Raw genomic sequence first — 25,277 nt, forward strand, 5'->3', positions numbered from 1 at the left:
AAGCAAATCCAGCAGTATGTCACATAGCTGCGAATAAATCGTGACATTAAATTAAGCAAAGTAATACGATCAACGAGTGAGCAAATGGAATACCACTGACTAACACAAGAACGCCTAAATGCATGTGATACCTTCCCACCGTGAAACAGACGCAGTTCTGAGGGGAGAAACGAGAACAGAAGCCGAGAGCAGAACCGTGTTAAGCTAGAAGGCCCTACGATAAGGGACGGACACCCACGTGGCCAGCCAGCCGCCAGGACCACCCCCCAGCCCATGTTAAAAGATAGAGCCCTCCAGAAGAACAGTATAGATCTTACAATAACACTAAAAGAGCCACACCAGCTGCAAGTTTTAGCGTGAGACTTTTTCGCGTCTCTGTTACGTTGCAAACGTTAAAAACATTGCCCCACCACGAAAAGTATAACGTTTCTCATTGGATAGACAGCATTTTTGTAGGCAGAGCTTAAGGTTAACATTGAGACCCTGACTGATCAGATGAAAACACAGCCAGATAGTTTTTTTTTAACCAACTTTGGTAAATTGTAGTAAGGAGAAGTTAGGAGGGAGTTTCTTCCGAGACGGCGAGGTGAGCGGAGCTGCGCCGGCCGCCGCCCCCTGACGAACACCGACAACGTAATGAACGCACGCGATGCCACATTTTTGAGCGCATAAGGCTTCACTCAGAACTGGAGAAGTCTCATCTGTTACATCCCCTTTTTACGTAATACTAGTGTCGATCGTCAATTAAAGCTCATGGTGTTCACATTTGCCACTTGAAGTTAAAATCTGAAACGCGATGATTTTTCTGTTATACAGTTATTGAGAAGCCACATCAGCCACTGTAATTTACAAGTTAGATAAGTACTTAAAGATAATTGAGGGTCACTGTAGACAATTTTGATAGTTTTCTCTTTTGTGAAACTTAATTTAAACCTAGATTATAGATGTGATATGGCATAGGTCATCCTTCGATCCATTGTAGAACTTGGAAACCCATTCAGGGAATATTCGTTCACATTTTTGTTGAACGCAGTTGGTTTTTATCATCCTGTATTAAAATATTTCCTTTTATCAATAGTGCAATTTAAAAAAACAATGTTTTGTGAGTAGAATAAAATTTCTAATGGTAAACTTAACTGCTTTTCCGACGTTGTTTTACCAGCTAACTAAACATAGGAAAGCCTTGAACCCCTTCCACTAAATTTAGTTAGTATTAAGATTCTTTTACAGGGAGTGCAGTGGAGCTGACGCTGAAATCATTAAGTATTTGGTTATTATATCATCGCTAGTCTCACTGAACTCTTCTGAACTCTACATGTCATGTGTGGTCTGGCGTCTCCTTACCAGCAAACTTGTCAATTCCCTAAAAAACACGCTCAGAGCGTCGTTGCGCAAAAGTGGTAGGGAGACACGACTTAGAATAAACAGACACCACGCAGAATGTTAGAACCTGTACCATTATTGCTATATCTTTCATCAATTTCGTCTGAAATCTGCATAATAACCGACAATTAGATGAATGTTATGTTTTATCGACTTCAGCTGAGCGTAGCCCTTCACACATTAAAAAAAAACCTAAATGTAAGTATACAACAATCGGTTTAATGACCAATTTTCCTGATAATAATGTAACATGGAGCAGAATGAGGCAATAATGCACAGTTAGTAAACAATAATTTTTAATTATGAAAGGAATAAATCCAAAGACGTTTATCACTGGTCATGAGAAATTATATAGTTAATATCGGGCACAAAAGCACGGCTCATTGACAAACGCAAGCAGTTGCGGGAGATTTTCATCACTGATGCTTGATCGAAACGACTGAGAACATAGATCTTCCGTTCTTTGCTTTTTCACAGTACCTGCCATTTCTCAGTACTTCTCTGTTAAAGTTACGGTCACCAGGGGTAAACGAGACTGGGTATGTTGCGCTCTTGCTTGTACCACATAAACAGGGAAGAGGAGCCGCCGCCGTTCATTTAGGACACATGTCTAATAACAGATGTCGCTGTCACTCGCTGTCGCACACGTGCGCACATGTGCAGCACTTCCGCACGTCTGCACACTGTGCAGCGTTTGGCCGGCCCTGTTGTAAGCAAATCACGAATCCAGTCCCCCCAGTTGAGACGATACTCCAGAGTCAAGCAATTTAATTTGTTGGCGCTTGTGAGGAACGAAAACAAAATCGCATAGTAAGCGGGCACGCCTTACCTTTACGTCGTTCCACTGCTCGTCCTGGGTGGTGTAGGTGTTGACCCGCAGCTGCGTGCCGGCCAGACTGACGCCCGTCATCTCGTCCTGCAGCGACTCCAGAGGGAAGGCCCCGGGGACCACGTGGTGGAGCAGCAGCTGCAACAGACCGCACCACGTTACACCATCTCACAGCATGGTAACTTGTTCGAGAACATCATAACAGACTGAGTTGACAAGATGTCATGTGATAGCGATACGCAGTCATGCAGATGTCGGTAGTATCGAGTGCACAAGGTATAAAAGGGCAGCTCATCGGTGGAGCTGTCATTTGTACTCAGGTAAAGGTTTCCGACTTGATTACGGTGCATGACGGAAATTAACAACTTTGAACGCAGAATGGCAGTTGGAGCTAGACGCATGGAATATTCCGTTTTGGAAAATGTTAGATGAGCCGTAGTAAAGTTAGTAACTTTGAAAAGAGCGCCGCAGCGCGTAGAGTAAAGCAGTCGCCCTCCGTTTTCTGGCGGTGGCGCCTTTGTCGCAATTGAAGGCTTCGTTGTCTCCCTCTAGCAGGAAAGGGGAAAAGTGGGCTGTTCCCGTTGGTTTAAGAAGTGGCTGTATAGGCTCTCGTGGAGCTTCCCTACCCAAGAACTCCACATCCTGGCCGAGGTGATGCTCCTTCAATTCCGCATCCTCTCCGCTGCCACTTCCTTTTACCAGCAAACCCGCCACTCTCCCAATCCTTTAATCCTTTCCCTTGGCACCCGAGTCCACCGTCTGGCCACCACTCGATGGCCTGACCTTCTCTTCCGCCCCCCATGACTCCACATTCACTAGTCACCTCATTTCATGCCAATTACTCTTTCTCGTATCATCGATGCATCTCACCACGTCATGCCATTCACCCCCCCCCCCCCAACACGCCACCCCCACCACCCCCACCCCCCCCAACACTGGCCTAATCCTGACAGGCCCTTCCTCTTTTCACTTCTCCATCTGTCACTCTCTGACTTCTTTCTCTTCCCCCCCCCCCCCCCCCAAATTCCACCGCCTCAAAATTGTCTGCCACCGCCATCACCGACACCGCCACGAAGAAGAGGCCAGGATAATGGCCTTTCGCTTTCATCTAACTCTTACTGTCCCTCCTCCTCTTCTTTAATCTGTCATTTAACTGTAATTCCCGGCTAGCTAATGGGCCGTTCGTTTTCCTCACAGTCCTACTGTCCCTTCTACTGTCCTGTCAGCTTTCATTTAAATATCACGCCAGCCAGTCAATTGGGCCGTTCGTTTTCCTGCCTCTTACTATCCCTCTGACTATTCTTTCAACAGTATAAAAAAAACCACAGCGCAAAAGTCAAGTCAAAAACCATAACCACCATGTCATCTCCACACCACCACACCATGTAAGAAGGAGAAGCACCCCAGAGGCGCTAAGACCGCCTCCAGCTGAGGGTCCAACCCTCCGTCATGTGCGTCTGCGTCTGCTCTCGTGGAGAGTTGGCAGTCGAGGCATCAAGAAGCGACTTCTCTGCCGGTGCTAGAGGGACAGCACGCAGACCGCGGCATCAGCGTAAGCGACGCGAGCAGCAGCTCCGGGTATGGGGCGCTAACTGCTCGTCGCGAAAGGAATCTTCCTGAGCGTGGGTCCGCATGGGGCCTAATCTGCAGTTCGGCCGTATGCTGTCGACTGGCGAGGAGGTTCTGAAAATAGGCGCGCCTTCCTGCGTCCGTTGAAACGGCTGGCAGCGGCCGGCTCGGCAGAGCATTTGGAGGTGCTGCGTTGGTTCACTCCTGGGAGTCGTAACGCACCAGAAGTTGAGTATTGATTGTTAACAGATTTTATGAAGTTTAACTGAATTCAATTTACTTATTCTTGTTAATTATACCAGCGGTATTTTTTGGGGGGTTTCCCGCCATTCATTCTCGTCTGCCCACCCCCGGGAAGGTGGTAATATTAGAAAGGGTGGTCCGTTTGTCCCCTTTTGACGACAAAAGGGGGGTGAGTCAGAGTAAATCTGTAGTTCGGATTGGTTCTTTCCCCTCCCAGCTTACCTACTGGTTTATTCGACTGTTAGCCTCTGCCATGTGTGTGAAAGTTTAAAGCACCAATGACTGTACTGTTTAAAATGCAAGGCACTAAGACCTGATCCATTCTCTCACCTACCATAACTAGTATTACTAGACTCACGTGTAAAAGATACTCTAAGAAAGAATAAAAATTCCTTTTGCCTCGTGGTAAGAACTAGTCAATTGCATAACGAATTCCTGCTCATCTGGAAGCTGTATCTTACGTAAATTTGTTTTCATGTATATTTGGCTATAATCAAGCAAGGTTGTTAATGTACGCCGTAGTGGATTTTTTATATTGTTTCTAGTCAGCAAGAACTGTTGTGTGTTTTTCCAATTCAATACCTTTTAAAATGGCTCTGAGCACTATGGGACTTAACTGCTGAGGTCATCAGTCCCCTAGAACTTAGAACTACTTAAAGCTAACTAACCTAAGGACATCACACACATCCACGCCCGAGGCAGGATTCGAACCTGCGACCGTAGCGGACGCGCGGTTCCAGACTGTAGCGCCTAGAACCGCTCGGCCACTCCGGTCGGCTCAATACCTTTTAAGACTTTTACTCAACGTGATTATGTGTTTTATACAGGTAGTTGGTTATTAGTGTGTTTTCTTGCCATGCAAAAGTTTGCCTTTTCATTACGGGTAGAAATTGTTGCCTTGAAAGGAGAATGTTGTAAAAGTTCGCAAGTCCTACCTGGCGAGCGTTTGTGTTTGCCGTACGTTAACTGGTAGAAATTTGTAAAACTTGTTTTTTATATATTTTGGAAATGTTAATGTTATTAACTGTGAGTGTCCCCCCCGTGTGCATCACTCATGCGTTTTGGTTTTTCCATTTTGAGAACTTTTGTAAACAGGATTGTCTTTATATGTTGCAGACAAGTTAGATTCTGCGCCATTTAATGAATGGAGTGAAATTCACCTGTAATTTAGCTGAGCTTGAAATATTATACAGCATCGCGTTGTATACGTTAAATGGCTTGCCTTTTACTCGCGTGAAATTTTTTATAATAATTTAATAATTTAAAAGTCCTTTCGTATCTTAAATTGTGACTTATTTGTTAAATGATTGTTGGTTTTTTTTAATATCGTAAAGTCTTGCACCAAGTTTGAATAAAGAGTGATATTGAAAATTGTGTGTAATTTCACGAGTTATTCCTTGGCACCTACTTCCACTTTACATTTTGTGTGTTGATTGAGATTAATAACCTTTGGTGAACCAGTAGTAATTTTACGGTTCATTAGGAAACTCAATATTCCGAGATCTACAGTGTGAAGAGAGCAGTGAATACCAAATTTCAGGCATTACCTCTCGCCACGGACAGCGCAGGAGCCGACGGCATTCACATAACGACCGAGAATAGCTGCGTTTGTGTGGAGTTGTCAATACTAACAGACGAGCAACACTGCCTAGCATAACCAGAGAAATTTATGTGGAATGAATGACGAACGCACCCGTCAGGACAGTGCGGCGGGATTTGGCATTAGTGTGCTTTGGCAACTGACGACCGACGCAAGTGCCTTTGTTGACAGTGCGACACCGCTTGCAGCGCCTCGCCTCGGCTCGTGACCATATCGGTTGGACTCCAGACTACTGGGAAACCGTGGCCTGGTCAGACGAGACCCGATTGCAGTTGGTAAGAAAAAAAATGGTTCAAATAGCTCTGAGCACTCTGCGACTAATTAAACCTAACTAACCTATGGACATCACACGCATCCATGCCCGAGGCATCAGTTGGTAAGAGCTGGTTGTAGGGTTCGAGTGTGGCGCAGAACTCACGACGCCATGGACCCATCTTGCCAATAAGGTGGTGATGGCTCCATGATGGTGTGGGCTGCGTTTACGTGCAATGGGTCTGACTGAACCGATCATTGGATGGAATTAGTAATGTTCTGCTACTTAGAGACATTTTACAGTCATTCATGGACTTCATTTTTATGGACGATAGTGCGCCAATGTTACTGGGCCACAATTATTCGTGATTGGTTTCAAAAACATTCTGCACAGTTGAGCGAGTGATTTGGCCACCCAGATCGCCCGACATGAAGTCTGTCGGACATTTGCGGGGCATAATCGAGAAGTCATTTTGTGCTCAAAATCCTGCACCGGCAACACTTTCGCAGTTATAGACAGCTGCAGAGGCACCGTGACTAGATATTTCTGAATGCGACTTCCAGGGACTTGTTGAGCCCATGCCACGTCGAGTTGCTGCACTGTGTCGGGCAAAAGGAGAGCAGACACGATATTAAGAGATGTCCCACACCTTTCGTCACTTCAGTGTATGCCAGTACAGGAAGCAACTTTCTAAATGAGTTGGTGGGCATTGTGGATTTTTGTGACTAAGGCCGTCTAGCTAGCGCAACACTTCATCAGCGAGGAGGTAGGATTTTTTAAATGAAAAACGTGTGTCGCTGTTAAGTACGCTGTTCTGGCACAAAGTGAGACTAAAACACTGAAATTACAAAATTGTTGAGATTCACCAAAATATTAGAGCATGTACTATGTATCCTACATCAGATATCAAATTATCTTCTATCCTAGTAAGGACGTGTTTTCATGGATCCCTCGATGAATTACTAGGTTAAAAGACATACTTCTGACTTTTACTTGTAGACTACCAGATGAAACACATAAAATGCTGTTTTACTGGTGTACCTGAAAATAAAATGTTGGAATTTCAAAAAGTAAGTTGGAAAGTATTGTGGCAGGCAAGTAACTTTGATTGAATTCTGCACTGCATTTCAGAGTGACACGCATGAAACTATTTTTCAATATAGTCACAAAGTCTAAGTAAACAACATTCATCAATTTATATGAATAGTTCAGTTCCTCGACGTTAGAAATCCTCCTCTTTGGTTACGGAGCTATTCAACAACCGCTGTGTGGACGTCTTCGTCATCGAAAAATCTGCGACTTCTGTGAATCAGTTCCTCGACTGCTGGGTATTTTCGACTGAGGTAGATATCGATGTCGAGGGTCCTCCTTCTCGACCAGCATCACCTGTGGTATCGATAGCTACGATGCCACAGCTTAGGCTGGCACTACGACAGACACCGACGACAGCGCCCTCTAGCCGGCGCTGTGGAGCTCTACGAGCGCCGCTGCAGATTCTACCCATCTGATAAAGAGCAGTCGGCCGGGACACTTTGCTTCAGCTTCGCTTCGTATAGAGACTTTGCACTGCTTACGATGGGTCTAAGGCTTCGCACCGACGTGCTCATCTGTACTAAGTTATGTATGCCTCTGTATATGCTCATGCACCAGTAAACCACATTTACTTACTTGCAGTACCGACGTGTTTTACCTCACCTGCTCCAACTCGCTTTCTTCATTCTGCCAACATTTCATTTTTCAGGAGCAGACCCACGCGCCGCCTTCCAGGCGGGATACAAAATCACCCATGTGCGTATGGCCATGGTCAGATTGTTGGTACCATTTCACTACGGATGGACGTGACATTGCGTTTGGATCATATGCGGCAGAATTTCACGGTAATTCTGTATGCGGTTCATACGTAAGAATCGTCATTGATTGTTCTCCAACTTCGGTGCATGTTTCTAGTTGCAGTGCCATTTTGATCTCACACTGTGACGTATCTGTTTTCCGTACCGCAACAGAGCTGTGGCTGCAGGAAACCTGGAACATGGTCTCTATTCTGACAATGCGCCGCTCTCATAGCGCAGCGACCTCGGTGTGGGACGACATGCCCGACTTACTTTCTGAAGACCCTGCGTACGCGGTCCATTCAGCTATTTTTTGCGTAATTGCAAAAACCAGTTCATTTTTCAGTGAAACAAAGATATATTTTGCATTTAGTGCACTGCACAAATGAAAACCCTTACAAACATACAACTCCCTTATGAAACCAGTTTTCTGAATTTTGTGTATCATATCATGTACATGCATGGCGTGGAACATCCTTGCTGTTGGTTCTGATACAGACTTCGGTGTTCCAGGGCGTTTCCTCATTGAAAATACTTCTTTGTTATCGCGTTATGCCTGTCTTTCTTCAGACTCTTCTCCATCTTGCAGTCTCTCTTGTATGTGAAAGTATAGGTTGTCGCCGAATGTGGACAATAGTGCTACATCGAATAAAATGCATAATCTTATTGTTGGGAGGAAATAAACAATCACTCATTTGATAGGGTGGAGTATATTAGCATATTAAAGCGTATTACAAACACATTCTAGTTTAAAATTTCTCAAAACAAGCAGAAATTACATTCATTTCTCGCTAACATTGCGGTAAACGGCTTTCTTCAATCAGATGCCGAAACATAGTGGGAGCTTGCAGAAACGCAAACAAGTGATGCACAGGAAGCACATAGTGCACACGCTACAATCAGAAACACGAAATTTAGTTAATTTCCTGAGCTAGAAAAAAAATGGAAGTTGCGTGTAGCACACGAGGACTGAGGAGGTTAAAATGACGTTTTGGCTGCTGCGACCATCGGATCAAAATTTAGAACTTGTAAAAGAAAGTTAAGAATCAGTTGCATAGCATCCGTACCCATTAGTTGATTACCCGCTTAAGCATAGATTATATTGTCACTGTCAATGAACTTTGTTTTACAAGTTCCAAGTTATGAAATTTTCGAAAGCATTCTGTAATTGGAGTAAAACAGCGACCGGTATAAAACGCTAAAAATCAAATAAAAAGTCTAGATCGCGGTTTCAGATTTTTATTCGTCAGCAACCGGTTTCGGCCCTTTTCTCAGACTATCTTCAGGCTTTTCCCTACTCCAATACAGTAAAAAACGTCTAAAATATAAGCTACAGTAATTACAAAGTACGATGTTATATGCATTATGGCTGCTGGTGGCGGCAGACGGAGCGAGATCCGTAGAAATAATGATATCACTGCTGAATAAGGCAGCTTTAGTAGAGATTATAAGCTGTAAGACCCCCTCCCCCCCACCCCTGTCTCTGTTGCAGGGAGTATATACGAATGCCCACAAGGCATACAACAGCGATTACAGCATGCCTGTCATTTTGTTTCTTTTGTTTAAATTAATTATGTTGGTATTAGACACGGAAAAATTTATGTATGTAATTTTCGATTTCATTTCTGTATCTATTTTTTTAATAAATTTGACTATACCAATCAATGTATCATACCTCACACTTGGTTGGTTGTCGACGATGTAATGCTGTAGGCCATGGGCGGAGCTTATAGTATATAAGTATATTAAGCAGTGACGTCCTTACTTCTAAGGATCTCGCTCCGTCTGCCGCCACCAGCAGTCATAACGGGTGTAACATCGTACTTTTTTAATTATTCTAGCTTATATTTTAGACGTTGTTCAGCCATATATTCATCCTTCTATACTGAATATGTATTATTACTGCACAGCAACAGGGAAAAGCCTGAAGCTGGTCTGAGGAAAGGGCTGTAACTGGTTGCTGACGAATAAAAATCTGAAAACGAGATCGAGACTGTATGCAGTTGATTTTTCCAATTTTGATCTGATGACACCAATAGCGAAAACGTCGTTAAAAGTGCATAAATGTGTTTAGCGACCCAGATGGCTTTCTTTATTCAGAAATAAGCTCTTAGAATAATCATGAAAACTACAAACTGAGTGAAAAATGCTTACTTCTGATTTTTAACGGTATAATATTGAAGATATGTTTACGGAGTGTGTATTGTGTTTGTACTTACTATTTGGCCAAATGTTATGCAGCTAGTTTTGCTTGACGCAATAAGATGTTTCGCAAGTGTGCGCTAGAATATCCTAGGAAAGAAAGGAGGCAAAACTGGAAAGCATTGTCTTCAAATGGTGACATCGTCACTGTGATGTAGCGATAGCAATACCGTTCAGTAAAAGAACAGTTTTATATCTCCATCGCGTACTCTTTTTATTAATGTATGACCAGTGTAAATGTGTTATGTACCGTCATCACATACAAAATGCTTGACTGGAAATAGCACATCAAGGCGAACTTCAATATCGTAAACAGCATACTGGCTGCTGAGTGCGATACTGCAGTTCACAGTAGCGAATCATTTTACAGATGCATTAAAAAAACTATAAAATTACTTTGCAATCGAGACAGAAATTTTTTTTATTACTAGAAGTTTTCTTCCTCCGCGTGATGAGTGAGGGTTGTCTTAAGTATCTATTGAGTTTAAATGACTTCAAGATGTGTGTGTGTGTGTGTGTGTGTGTGTGTGTGTGTGTGTTGAACCTTCCTTTTGCTAGCACATAGTCTACCTACTCTTCTCGCTTAGCGTCAAGGGGCGTGACTACCTTAACGTCCAAAGCGGACGGACGGATCATCATCAATATTGTAAGACTTCTTCACTCCATGAGACACTGTTGCTATGTTTGGTGTTTAATCCAGGAGATCGGCTCAAAGTATGGTGACGAGGAACATCACACTATGAGCTTTCCTCCCCTAGTCGCGAAGTACCGGTGGTGAAAATTTCCTGTCATCACGATTCGAATCGACTAGCTCCAGATCGTGTGTGTTGACGGTTGTTACCGACCTCGTCTACAAAAGCAGGTAGTGTCCTAAGAACGCAGGTTCATAGATTTCACTCCGGTGCACAAGTTTTTTTTCGTTTCCTTATAACTATTTTTACTAACGGTTATCATTCCGAAACAAAAACCATCTTGTAAGGGAGTCCGAGGCAGGGTGTGTTGTCACAAGAGTTGGATGGCACAAGTTTCAGTTTTCTGTCGTTGTTGATTCCTGGCGGTCAAAACTCAAACCACAGCACGATCAAAATACTCTGAGTAGGGAGTACGTAGTTTATAGTTCCTGGTTATAGTTTTCTGAATTTAACAGGTTTATGTGTTTTTGTAGTTACAAACGCTCATTCACTGAACAACTCTCATTAAGCACTCTGTACTAAACTAAATCTACATTCCAACTATTTTGTTTATATTTTATAACAGTTGCACAATGTTGTTCGATATCAGTATTGAGGTTAGGTTCAAGGTCTACATTTCCAGCCCGGTTCTTTATTGAAAATGTTCTTCCGGGGTTAGCTGTCACAAAAATTTCGGAGGGACTACACGGGGCAGCCTGCACTGGCAAGGGATTTATTTTCTAGCTCGTTTGTCTCAGGTAAAGATGGTGAGAAATCATAAAAGACAAACCGAAGAGATATTACTCCATACTTCATGTAAGTAACAGTGAGAAAATCAAAAAAGGAGAAATTATCAAGTCGTAAAGCTGTAACTGCTTATCTGATCAGTAAACGAACTTCAGCAAGAATTATCAGTCCCATCTTAGCATATGAAGACTAAGATTTGCTAGATCCAATGGAATCGTCATGATATCGTCCGTCCCCCCTCCCGCCCCCCTCCCCTGTCCACGTTGTCCACATAAGCTCCGGTCTCTTGATCACACTGTCTATGGGCAATTTAAAAAATTCTGTAACTCAGGAGGAGTGGATGATTAACAAACCAGGGAGCATGGTGACAATATGCGATATGCAACAAATTGTTTCTCGTGCATATCCTCTCCTAAGATACGACTTGGCAAACAAATGGTAATGAGATGGGGAGCTATTAATATCAATGGGGGCTACTCTGGGAAGAAGGTAGAGCTGGCAGAGGCTGCAAGTAAGATGGGGCTGGACGTTTTAGCTGTTAGTGACATTCGGGTAAGGGGTGAGAAAGAAGAGGAAGTGGGAGAATACAAGGTCTACCTGTCAGGAGTCAAAGCAGGAATAGCACAATGGGGTGTAGGGCTTTACATCAGGAAAGAAATTGAACCCAGCGTAGTTGCAATAAGGTATGTAAACGAACGACTGATGTGGATAGATTTGACAGTGTCTAGCAAGAAAATTAGGATTGTGTCAGTATATTCGCATTGTGAAGGGACAGATCAAGATAAGATGGATAGTTTTTATGAGGCACTCAGTGATGTAGTTGTTAGAGTAAAGGACAAGGACAGTGTTCTGCTCATGGGTGATTTTAACGCCAGGATTGGAAATCGAACAGAAGGGTATGAAAAGGTTATGGGTAAATTTGGAGAGGATATGGAGGTCAACAGGAACGGGAAACAACTCTTGGATTTCTGTGCCAGTATGGGCTTAGTAATCACAAACTCCTTTTTTAAACATAAGAACATTCACCGGTATACTTGGGAAGGCAGGGGAACCAGATCTGTCATTGACTATATAATATCAGATCAGGAATTCCGGAAGGCTGTGAGGGACACACGTGTATTCAGGGGATTCTTTGATGACACTGATCATTATTTAATCTGCAGTGAAATTGGGATTGTGAGGCCGAAAGTGCTGGAGGTCAGGTCCATATGTAGGAGGATAAGAGTGGAGAAACTTCAGGATAACAAAATCAGGCACAAGTACATAACAGCGATCTCAGAAAGGTACCAGTTAGTTGAATGTAGTCAATTACAGTCATTGGAAAAGGAATGGAAAAGGTACAGGGACACAGTACTAGAAGTGGCTAAAGAATGTCTTGGAACAGTAGTGTGTAAAAGTAGGATGAAGCAAACAGCTTGGTGGAATGATACAGTCAAGGCAGCCTGTAAAAGGAAAAAGAAGGCGTATCAAAAATGGCTACATACCAGAACCCAAGTAGATAGAGAAAGTTATGTTGAAGAAAGAAACAAAGCCAAACAGATAATTGCAGCATCGAAGAAGAAATCGTGGGAAGACTTTGGAAACAGGTTGGAGACTATGGGTCAAGCTGCTGGAAAACCATTCTGGAGTGTAATTAGCAGTCTTCGAAAGGGAGGTAAGAAGGAAATGACAAGCATTATGGACAGGTCAGGAAAACTGCTGGTGAATCCTGTGGATGCCTTGGGCAGATGGAGGGAATATTTTGAAGAGTTGCTCAATGTAGGTGAAAATGCGATCAGTAATGTTTCAGATTTCGAGGTAGAATGGGATAGGAATGATGATGGAAATAGGATCACATTTGAGGAAGTGGAAAAAATGGTCAATAGATTGCAGTGCAATAAAGCGGCTGGGGTGGATGAAATTAAGTCGGAACTCATCAAATACAGTGGAATGTCAGGTCTTAAATGGCTACACAGGATAATTGAAATGGCCTGGGAGTCGGGACAGGTTCCATCAGACTGGACAAAAGCAGTAATCACACCAATCTTTAAACATGGAAACAGAAAAGATTGTAACAACTACAGAGGTATCTCTTTAATCAGCGTTGTGGGTAAAATCTTCGCAGGTATTGTTGAAAGGAAAGTGCGAGTATTAGTTGAGGACCAATTGGATGAAAATCAGTGTGGGTTTAGGCCTCTTAGAGGTTGTCAGGACCAGATCTTTAGCTTACGGCAAATAATGGAGAAGTGTTATGAGTGGAACAGGGAATTGTATCTATGCTTTATAGACCTAGAAAAGGCATATGACCGGGTTCCTAGGAGGAATTTATTGTCTGTTCTACAAGATTATGGAATAGGAGGCAAACTTTTGCAAGCAATTAATGGTCTTTACATGGATAGTCAGGCAGCAGTTAGAGTTGATGGTAAATTGAGTTCATGGTTCAGAGTAGTTTCAGGGGTAAGACAAGGCTGCAACCTGTCTCCACTGTTGTTCATATTATTTATGGATCATATGTTGAAAACAATAGACTGGCTGGGTGAGATTAAGATATGTGAACACAAAATAAGCAGTCTTGCATATGCGGATGACTTAGTTGTGATGGCAGATTAATTGAAAGTTTGCAAAGTAATATTTCAGAGCTAGATCAGAAATATAAGGACTATGGTATGAAGATTAGCATCTCCAAAACGAAAGTAATGTCAGTGGGAAAGAAATATAAACGGATTGAGAGCCAAATAGGAGGAACCAAGTTAGAACAGGTGGACGGTTTCAAGTAGTTAGGATGCATCTTCTCACAGGATGGCAACATAGTGAAAGAACTGGAAGCGAGGTGTAGCAAAGCTAATGCAGTGAGCGCTCAGCTACGATCTACTCTCTTCTGCAAGAAGGAAGTCAGTGCCAAGACTAAGTTATATGTGCACCGTTCAATCTTTCGACCAACTTTGTTGTATGGGAGCGAAAGCTGGGTGGATTCAGGTTACCTTATCAACAAGGTTGAGGTTACGGATATGAAAGTAGCTAGGATGATTGCAGGTACTAGTAGATGGGAACAATGGCAGGAGGGTATCCACAATGAGGAAATCAAAGAAAAACTGGGAATGAACTCTATAGAGGTAGCAGTCAGGGCGAACAGGCTTAGATGGTGGGGTCATGTTACACGCATGAGAGAAGCAGGGTTACCCAAGAGACTCATGGATTCAGCGGTAGAGGGTAGGAGGAGTCGGGGCAGACCGAGGAGAAGGTACCTGGATTTGGTTAAGAATGATTTTGAAGTAATAGGTTTAACATCAGAAGAGGCACCAATGTTAGCACTGAATAGGGGATCATGGAGGAACTGTATAAGGGGGGCTATGCTCCAGACTGAACGCTGAAAGTCATAATCAGTCTTAAATGATGATGATGATGATGATGATGATGATGATCCTCATACAGTGACTTACAATGATTCCGTCCAATATTTCTTTAGGATCTCCGTGCAGAGGAATATATCGATTAAGTCTTGAAGTATTCACTGATGCAAATTTCCCACGAAGTGTGTAAACGACAGAGAGAACCTTGTGGACAAGTTCCTAGAAAAGTTTGCATAGCAAAATCCTCCAATGTAGTCAAGCAGTAGCAATATTGTAGTAAGACGTTTGCTAAAGAAATAAAGATAGAAATAGCTCCTGAAAAATAAATACAGTAACTTTAACAGATTCACCAGTTAAAAAAAGCTTTAAGAGCTAGCTAAAAATGCAAGTAAAAAAAATATCTGTTCAGGAAATAAACGAAAATAACTGGAATACAAAAAACAGAAAAGAAGTGAAAACAAGAAAGAACCAAAAATCTCAATTAGTGACGAAGAGGATGATGATTATTTTTGTTTAGTTTGTCCCAAACCACTTTGTATCAGTAAAGATAAGGAAGAATATATTCAGTGTACAGAATATAAGAAGTGGTTTCATCAGTTACGTACCAACAGGCCAAATAACTTTTGTACATTACAAAATTGTGAGTGCGCTCTAAAATGACTTCGATAATAGAGGAAATTTTTTAAATATTTAATTAAATTACTAGTTTAGAGTCTACATTTATCCTAAATATCTATCAATGCTTTATTAATATAGTTGCTCGACTTTTGTATTCTTAGTAGAATTTCTTTTTCAGTAAATAGGTTTTTCCAATCTAAGTAACCTGCGACAACCGACCCCAATGACTTTGACAACCAACCCGGAATCGACGCAGGTTGTCACGAAAACGTACCCAGATAATTTCTTTTCTGATAAGTCAAACATTGCTATGGCCTCAAGTTTGTGGGAAATATGAAATTATGAAATACACTAATGGTAGAAAGGAAAACTGTAAACACTGCCTCTTCAAAAATTGTAGCTCACAGATTGTGACAACCTGTTCCGGTCTCCCCTACATCGCAAACATCTGACAGAGAGTGCAATCATGACCGAGCGAACTAGAACAGTGTTTAAGTTACTAGACATTCTCATAGTCAAGACGAAACTAGAAATGGTTCCGCTAAATAGACTGAAATCACTTTCATTTCCCGTTTTGATTTGATCTGGTGTTGCTAATGAAATATGCAGTAATACTAGTGGTCATTGGGCACATCAGACAAAAATTCAAACCTCCTGGATTCGATACCCTGACTGCCCATTCATTTTTATACTGAAGTTAATGTGACATTCTGCATTGGCAGCGCGAAAGGCATGCTAAAAATAATTACACCCTGTGATTCAGATTCCATGTTAAACTGAAGATCCCCTGTAAATGGCTACATGAGACAGTGAAAGGAAAGGGCATGCCATCACATAACACCCCACACCTAGATAAGTACTGTAGTGTTTGAACTAACCTTCGGGTTTAGAACAGTGTACCAGAATAGGAAGGGACGGATGACCTCAGCAGTTTGGTCCTATTTGAACTTACAGCCACTACCACCAAATAGAACACGAGTCTTTGAAAACTGAAACGCACAGGTAGAATAACACGACGGATGGATAGAACAGTGTTCCATATGTGAGATATAAAGACTGTAAAGACTGTGGAGGGACGGCGTACACCTATGCCGAGTGCACTCACTCCCTTTGGAGATGAAAAAAGTTGCTCAAAAACAAAGTGGGAACGTAAAAGAAAGCGGCAGCCAAGGACGCAGTACCAGATGATTCGCCTTAAGTGAGGTAGGTAAGCGGCAGGAAACCCAAATCTAGAAATCCAAGGAGGGATTTTAGTCTCACACTCCCCGAATACAAGCTTGTTGTCTTGACCGCTGCGATACCTCAGTTTGATGCTATTTTGCCAGATACGTACAACAATTTTTTTCCTGTCCTAAGTTTAAAATTTTTGACCCGTAACTTCGAGATACAGTGTGCTTCAAAATTAAGGGTCAGTAGAAGAATAAAAGGCCAACAGCCTTGCCGCAGTGGTAACACTGGTTCCCGTCATATAACCAAAGTTAATTGCTGTTGGGCTAGGCTAGTTCTTGGATGGGTTACCATCCGGTCTGCCGAGCACTGTCGGCAAGTGGGGTGCACTCAGCCCTTGCGAGGCAAACTGAGGAGCTACTTGATTGAGAAGTAAAGCTCCGGTCTCGTAAACTGACAAACGGCCGGGAGAGCGGTGTGCTGACCACATGGCACTGCATACCCGTATCCAGTGACGCCTGTGGGCTGAGGATGACACGGAGGCCGGTCGGTAACGTTGGGCCTTCATGGCCTGTTCAGGCGGAGTTTAGTTTTAGAAGAAGGAAAACAAACACGTTGTGAGTCATTAAGGAGCACAACAGAGATCAGTAATGTGATAAAATACCGTTCAGCAAACATTACAAATAGTGTTGCAGTAGATTCTTTTTCGTCGTCTGTTTTCTGACCGGTTTGATGCGGTGAACCAGGAGTGATCCTGGGACAGCGTCTTCATCACAGAGTAGTTTTAGGACATACGTTCTCAATTTCTTGTTGAATAAATTTCGGTATGTGGCTTCCCTTACAGTTTTTGCCCCTGTAGCTCCCTCTAGTATCGTGTAAATTATTCCTTGCTGTCTTGACACATGCTACGTCCCGTGTCCCTCTCTTTACTCAGTGTTTACCACATATTCCTTTCCTCGCAAATACAACGAAGAAACTCAGTTTTCAGCATCCTTCTGTAATGCCACATCGCAAACGCTTCGATTTTCTTCTTTTCTGCTACATCAAAAGTCAAAGTGATCTAATACTAAGGGATGAGTGTAGGGGAACAGACGGAATATTCCTGCATCGCCGTTCATGGCAAGTTAGTAGCGGACGTGGTATGGCATTTTCTTCCTCCGACCTGTTACGAAGTGTCAAGGCTTTATCTGCGTCATTTGGATGAATGTCACAGAGGCAGGTTTGTGTTGTTTGGCACCAAGGAAGTCGCCGAGCTTAATGTTCCCATCCGGGGGACGGATCATCATCAGTAGTGCCACATTTCACAATCTTGCACAAACATTAAGAGGGAAATGCTGATGATGTCATGAGTGCATTGGATGACAAATCCCAGCGCAAGAGTACTGCTTTTAGACATTTAGAATCGCACACGGGAGAACAGAGATTCATCCTTGAAGATGTGTTTGTAAAAGGCTGGGAAAGGTGTCCTGCTGTTGCAGTCACGGTAAGAAACACAGTCTTGGAGGGTGGTCAGTAATGTACTGCTGTTTACATTGCTACACAAGTACTAGATGTGTAAATACACCTTCTACTGCAACCTATCCTATGGTTGATGCTGTCCGTGTAAGTAAACATTTCACTTGCAGACAACTGTGAACCGGAACATTTGCTACTTTTTATGAGTTTCTAATTTGCATTTCTCAATTACTGATAATGACTTACAAATACCTCACGTGAAATGTTCCTGTTGTCTGTTTCCTGTTTAGCTTAGTGCTCCGAAAGCATAGTTACAGATAAACCACATGTCAGGATGAATGCAGTGAGCAGTGTGAGCGCGTGGTGAGAAGTGTAAGCAGCCTGCTCCCACACTTGTGCAGACAACAGGGATACAGCGACTTACCCCGCTGAGCAGTCTGGGGTTCTCCTGGAATTTCTCCGCGGCACGGTCAGGTCCTCCCAGTTGCACAAGGAGCGCCTCGAAAGCCTTGTCCGTCGGCGCAAACAGAGTGTAAGGTCCTGGAAGAGACAGCAAAATGAATCTTATCTGTTTACGAAAGGGTGTTAGTGGCGATTAGGTGGGACATAAAAAAAGGCAAAACCACATAGAGGCAGCTGTGACGTTGCGCTCGCTAATGGAGACACAAAACCTTCATAGGATTTGTCGATGTACAAAAAGCGTATAATGAAACTATATTTTTAATAAAAACAGGTAGCAAAATAAGAAAGAATGGCATTATAATTAACCAGTGAGTTGCAGTCGTTCTACGACCTCATTTAATTTATGTGTAAATGACACGATTAAAAATGGAAGGAGGAAACAAAGGAATAAGCCTAGTTAACGACCATTATATATATAAAAATAATATATACTGACTGCCAGACTATAACAGTCACTCAGTAAGAAGAATTACAAAGAATACTTTCAAATTACAACATATTGGCAAAAATTATAATTTCAGAATACCTATACAAATCGCAAAAGTAATAGCATCCCGAAAAAACAAGAGGTGCGCTCAAAAATAGTAATAGAAAACAAAATAGTCGAGCCAGCATGTCATTCGGTCAACGACATTTCTTTTCATTATGATACAGATGCAAAGAATAAAATATAGAATTTCAGGGTGTCTGTGGAACAATAAAAAGACAACGAAACAGACGCGTTTGACCAATACTACTTTACAGACTTCAGGCTTGGATAGCTAACAAAGGGACGTAAAACGAATAGTGACGTCAAAATGAAAATTCTCTGATCTGTTAAAGGATGTAAACTAGGAGATAGAAAAAGAAAGTAAATTACATGTTAGAAATGAGCTTCAAATACTTGCAGTAACAGAAGAAACCGACAAATATAAGCAGAAGTGGAAGCCGTCTGTAGACAGAACGCAACAAGGCGGATGTCCCAAAAAAGTTTCTTAATGTATGGCCAAAGGAGTAAGCGATGTAAGTCCACTCAGAAAACGACGGAACTAAGACACTGAAGCCAGGACAGGTACCTCAAACCTGGATCTTTTTTTTTCGTATGGAGGAAATCTTCTACTTGAAAATAATCATTAGGGTGAAATTTCAATCGTGATGAGTGACTTTAAACCGACAGTCAAGAGCGAAAATGGTGTCCTTCACAATAGTCTACGTTAACTGTGTACTCCCCTGATCCATGAATGTAGATGATGATGATAATACCAAATTTTGCAAGGTGTTAGATATTCCCAGAAAAATAGGTGTATGCTCTAGGGAAAGATAGGTAATATATAACACGTATAAAAACGAAGAAGGAATCATAAGAATGGAAGACCAAGAACAGAGCGCTGAGATGTAAGAAACGGAACAGCCTTTCTCCCCTACTGTTCAACCTGTGCGGCGAAGAAACAATCACGGAAATAGAAGGAAGATCGAGGAGTGGGATAAAAATTCACGGCGAAAGGATATCAGTGATAAGATTCGCTGATGATATTGCTATCCTCGGTGAAAGTGAAGAAGAATTACAGGAGCTGTTGAATGGAATGAACAGTCTGACGAGTGCAGAATATGGATTAAGAATAAACAGAAGAAACATGAAAGTAATGAGGAGTAGTGGAAATGCGATTAGCGATAAGTATCACATCAGAGTTGGGTCCCTGAAAGAAGACGAAGTGGAGGAATTCTTATAAGCAAAAAATGCATTATGGATGAAGCACTGACGACCTTAAAAAGAAACTAGCACGGCAAAGGGGGTATTACTGGCCGAATGTAGTCAACTAGTATCAAATATTCACTTTAATTTGAGGAACAAACTTAACAGAATGTACGTTTGGAACACATAATTCTGCGGTACCGAAACATGGACGGTGGGAAAACCGGAACAGAAGAGAATCAAAGCATTTGAGATGTAGTACTACAGAAGAATGTTGAAAATTGGGTTTACTGATAAGACGTAAGAACGTTCTCCTCAAAAACAACCAAGAAAGAAATATGTGGAAATCACTGTCAAGAAGAAGGGGCGGGATGATGGGACATCTGTTAAGACATCAGGAAATAACGTCCACGGAACTAGAGAGAGATGTAAAGGGTAAAAACTGTATGGAAGACATTACAATATATCGAAGAACTAACTGAAGACGTTGGCCGCATCGGACCCATCAGATGACTGACGGCTCAAATAAAAAAAAAAAATAAATAAATAAAATAAAAAAGTATTTGTAACTTATTGTGAATCACATCACTATAGCAATATCGTTATTTAATCATTCATACAATATAAATATAACGATTTTCATCCTGATGTTTACAGTCTTACAATATGCTAGCTAGAAAATCGTTATTTAATACTTCACAAATATTAATATAATATTTCATTTATGTATAACAAGGTACCCGACAAGTGAGAAATACTTGTAGTGTTAATATTTTTAATTCTGTTCCTGCCATAGTACTGCAAATTGGAAACGTCATCTATTAAATATTTTACTATAAACGATAAAAATTTTCTATTATTATTTTGTCTCCACTCACCTGTGTTTATTGCGTTTTGTTTATTTCCTGTCGAAGTCACAGAGCTTCGAAACCAGTGGCAAATTCAGTGTGAAAAATTAATATTTTTGAGTTTTTCGTGTAGCGAGATTCTGAAATATCTGTCCTAGAAAAGAATACGTAAACTGAAACATCTTAACAGGTTAAAATTGTGGGCGCGAACCAATTAAAGCCGAAACCCTCGCAATTCGTCGTTCTAACCCGCTAAGCTATGCAGGTACGACTCACCTGACCACCTTCATAGCTCCTGTTCTGCCATTACTTTCCAAATTTCACCAAAGTTCAAGGGTCCAATTCTGAGTCCTGATCCGATATAAAATTTTAGTACGTGAGGAAATTTCACGGCAGTGCACTATCTGCTGCAGAGTTAAAGATTTTTTCCGAAACTTTATCGCATTTTTAAATTCATTCATTAAATCTTGACAATACGTGTGCATCTTGCTCTTGAAAGTTTCCAGGTCTATGCATGAGAGAGTCGATGTTCTGGAAAAGTATGTCTCCTACCCAACCGTCCGGAATTGGTAATGACGATGATATTATTTGGAACAGACCCGACAATAGATCTGAAAGTAGGTTTTCGACTGGTTACCTATCCCTCATGCCAGTATGCTGGTTTGCCTGTGAATCGCGAACAAGATTCTATGCAATATTACTAAGGAAGATGGGTGTCTTTGGCAAAGATGTATTTATGAAGTTAGCGAATTTATGGGACTTCCTAGATAAAACTATGTGTTGGACGGGAACTCAAGGCTAGGCCTTATACTGACCGTCACTACACTATCTGTTGCTACCTAAGCCTTTACGTTGGTCCTAAGACTCGTTATTCACTATGATATCCCTGGCATTAATGTCTGCACTGACACAATATTGTACTTATTTCTATTGTCAAGATCTTACCTATTCTCATTCCAGTTACTGTAAGATACTTACTGTGTTTACATTTCACGCGACAGCTCTTTACTTTGTTACGCTGAGGAGAAAAACAAGTTTCTTTTCGTTTTTTCCGTCGTATTCGAGGGATTCATCGTTCGACTTGAATTTTTAAAGATGAGCAGGCAGATACTGATTTCTGTGTATGTAAACTGCAAACCCCCTCTTCCCTTTCCCCCTCCCCCACCATGAACCACAGACGTTTCTAAGGTGGGATTGCTTGCGTGCCTTAGTGATAACGACTTCTGTACCGTATATGCAACTACAACAAAGACGAGTCTGTGAAAAGGCAAGACTAAAAGGGTTTCATACGTGGAAGAGATCTGGACACACTGGACGGTTTGAGATTGAGCATATAATGGTAAGACAGAGATTTCGAAACCAGATTTTAGATTGTGAGTCATTTCGAGAGGCTGTTGTGAACTCTGACTATAATTTATCGGTTATGAACTGCAGACTCAAACTGAAGAAATAAGAAAAAAATAGGAAATTAAGGCGATAAGAACTGAGTACATTGAAGGAACTGGAGGTTGTTGGCAGATTCGGAGGGAGTGTTAGACAAAAATTGACAGAATCTTGGGAAAGGAATAGAATAGGAGAAGAATCGGTATCTTTGACACATGACATAGTAAAGGCACGCAGGAGCAAATAGGTAAAGAAAGAAGAACTATTAGAAATCCTTGGATTAGGCAGGGGACATGGAATTTTATTGGAGAAAAGAGAAAATACAAAAATATATCATGTGAAGCAGACGAAGGGTAAAAAGATGACGAAAACGAGATTTTGACAGAATGTGAAAACTGGCTAAGCTGGAATAGCTTGGGCATGTGCAAGGTTGTAACAGCATGCCTGGCTGAGGGAGAGATTGATTCTGCCTACAGGAAAGTGAAAGAGACCTTAGGAAAAAAGTGCAGCAGCTGTAAGAATATCAAGGATTAAGAAGGCAAGCCCATACCCAGCAAAGAAGGGGAAACTGAAAGGTCAGAGGAATATGCAGAGAGGATATAAAAGGTGGAAAAACTTGTTGACAGTATTATAGAAACAGAAGAGAAAGTAGGTGAAGACGATATGGATTATTTGATACTACAAGAAGAAGCGCTGAAAGACTTAAATGAAACAAAACCCCTGGAGTAGGTGGCAGTTCTTCAGAATTACTGAGATCCTTGAGTCAGTCAAGACAAAGATTTTCAACGATGTGCAAGATACAAACAGGCGAAATACCTTCAGACTTGAAGCATGTAATACTTCCAGTTGCAAAGAAGGCAGGTACTGACAACTGTGAATACAAACGAACCATCAGTTTAATAAGTATGGTTGCAAAATATTGACACGAATTATTTATAGAAGAATGGAGAAACCTGGGTAGAAAATTATTTTGGGTTCTGGAGAAATATAGCAACACGCGATGGAATACTGACTTTGTGACTTCCCTTAGAAGATACGTCATCTGTAGATTTAGAGAGACCTTTTGACAATACGGACTGGCGTACACTCTTTGAAATTTTGAAGGTATCATTGATAAAATACAGTTAGTGAAAGGTTATTTACAACTTGTACCAGACTGCAATTGTAAGCGTCGAAGGACATTAGAAAGTTGTGAGACAGGGTTGAAGCCTATTTCCAGTGTTATTAAATGTATACAATGAGCAAGCTCTGAAGGTCATCAAGGAGAAATTTGAAAAGGGAAATTAAGTTCCGGGAGCAGAAACAATAACTTTGCGGTTTGCTGACGACAGTGCAATTTTGTCAGAGACGGGTAAGGACTTGGAAGGGTAGTTTAATCGAATGGACAGCGTGTTGGAAAGACATTATCAGATGAATATCAATAAAAGTACACGACGATAACGGAAATAGCCGAAGTAAATTAGGCGACACTTAGCTAAGGAAATGAGACACTGAAAGTAGTAAACGAATTTTGTTATCTGGGCAGTGCAGGCCGAAGATATAAAACGGAGTCTGCCAATAGCAGTAAAACGTATGCGGAAAAGAAGAATTTGTTAATACCTAAAATAAATGTAATTGTTAGGAAGTCGTTTCTGAAGCTACTTCCCTGGAGTGCAGCCTTCTGTGCAAATGCAACGTGGGCGATAGGCAATTCAGACTATAAGATATGAAACAGAAGAGTGCTGAAGGTTAGATGGGTAGATCGAATACCAAATGAGGAGGTACTGAATCGGATTGGCGAAAAAATAACTTTATGGGGCAACTTAAGAAACTGTGAAATTGGTGATGGAAGGAAGTGTGGGGGAATTGTAAAAGGGGGCCGTTTTGAATACAGTAAGCTGACTCGGACGGATGCCGGTTGCAGTATAGGCTAGCATGGAGAGCTGTATCAAACCAGTTTTCGGACTGAAGACCACAATAAATGAAATAAGGAAACTGAATAAATGTTTTCTTTCTGAAATTGATTTTTAGTTTCATTTGGATGCAGCAATAAATATCCTGGAAAACTTGATAATGAAATATGTTTACTGTCTTTGAGCGATTATAATATGCAAAAGTACTTTTCAAAGTCACAGCTTCATTAATAGGGCTCAGTTGTCATGGAAGGACCTTCATTGCGATGCAAACACGCCAAACTCGTTTCCGTAGGAGTCATAGTGCGTTCTTAGTTGCAACTTGCGTAATGGTAGTGAAATATAACCAGAGATAGATAAGAACATATGTAGATTTTTTGTTAAAATTTACAGCGTTGGCTTATCTGTGACTTTTGTTTTGTAGCCTGTAATACTAATTTTTCCGTTTAGTTTCAGCCATTGAAAAGAATTAATGATAATATTATTTTTCTGTAGAATTTGTGAATAAATATAGTTTTAAGATTAAGATAATGCTTCATAACATGTAAGTCATTATCTCTGTCATGTTCTTTGAGCCGAGCGCTCTGATGCGTGTTGTCACAGTTCGCGCGGCTTCCCCCGTCGGAGGTTCGAGTCCTCCCTCGGGTATGGGTGTGTGTGTTGTCCTTAGTGTAAGTTAGTTAGATTAATTAGAGTGTAAGCTTAGGGACCGATGACCTCAGCAGTTTGGTCCCATATGACCTTACCACAAATATCCAAATTTCGTGTTCTTTGAAAACTTCTGGCATTATTTTTGAAAACTGTGTACGTTTAATACGTCGAAATTGCTTCATTGTGATGTTGTTTACAAGATAAACCAATTACATTCACAGCTACAGTACGGGCTACAAAAAAGAAATTTACACACATTCTCCTGAATTTCGGTACACATTCCACTACAGTTGCGCAAGCGACAATTAAGAATGCTCTCTAGCTTACACATATATGCGGTTTTGCGGTGTTGACATCGAAGTGAAAAGCACTCCGTCTTCAGGCCACAAGTGGCCCATCGGGACCATCCGACCGCCGTGTCATCCTCAGTAGAGGATGCGGATAGGAGGGGCGTGTGGTCAGCACACCGCTCTC

At 41.6% G+C, this 25,277-nt stretch overlaps 1 protein-coding gene across 1 annotated transcript in view; it reads right to left on the bottom strand.

Moving 5' to 3' along the window:
* LOC124797939 (proteoglycan 4) overlaps window positions 1–25,277 on the bottom strand; it is a 314,898-nt gene that overhangs the window by 143,595 nt on the left and 146,026 nt on the right. Inside the window, exons 3-4 of the mRNA XM_047261076.1 lie at window positions 18,320–18,435; window positions 2,213–2,350 (exon numbers count right to left, since the gene is read on the bottom strand). Of these exons, the coding sequence (XP_047117032.1) occupies window positions 2,213–2,350; window positions 18,320–18,435 (254 nt within the window). The remainder of the gene's footprint in view (window positions 1–2,212; window positions 2,351–18,319; window positions 18,436–25,277) is intronic.

This window comes from Schistocerca piceifrons, chromosome 5 (assembly GCF_021461385.2).
Source record: "Schistocerca piceifrons isolate TAMUIC-IGC-003096 chromosome 5, iqSchPice1.1, whole genome shotgun sequence".
In the NCBI taxonomy this organism is placed as follows: Eukaryota; Metazoa; Arthropoda; class Insecta; order Orthoptera; family Acrididae; genus Schistocerca; species Schistocerca piceifrons.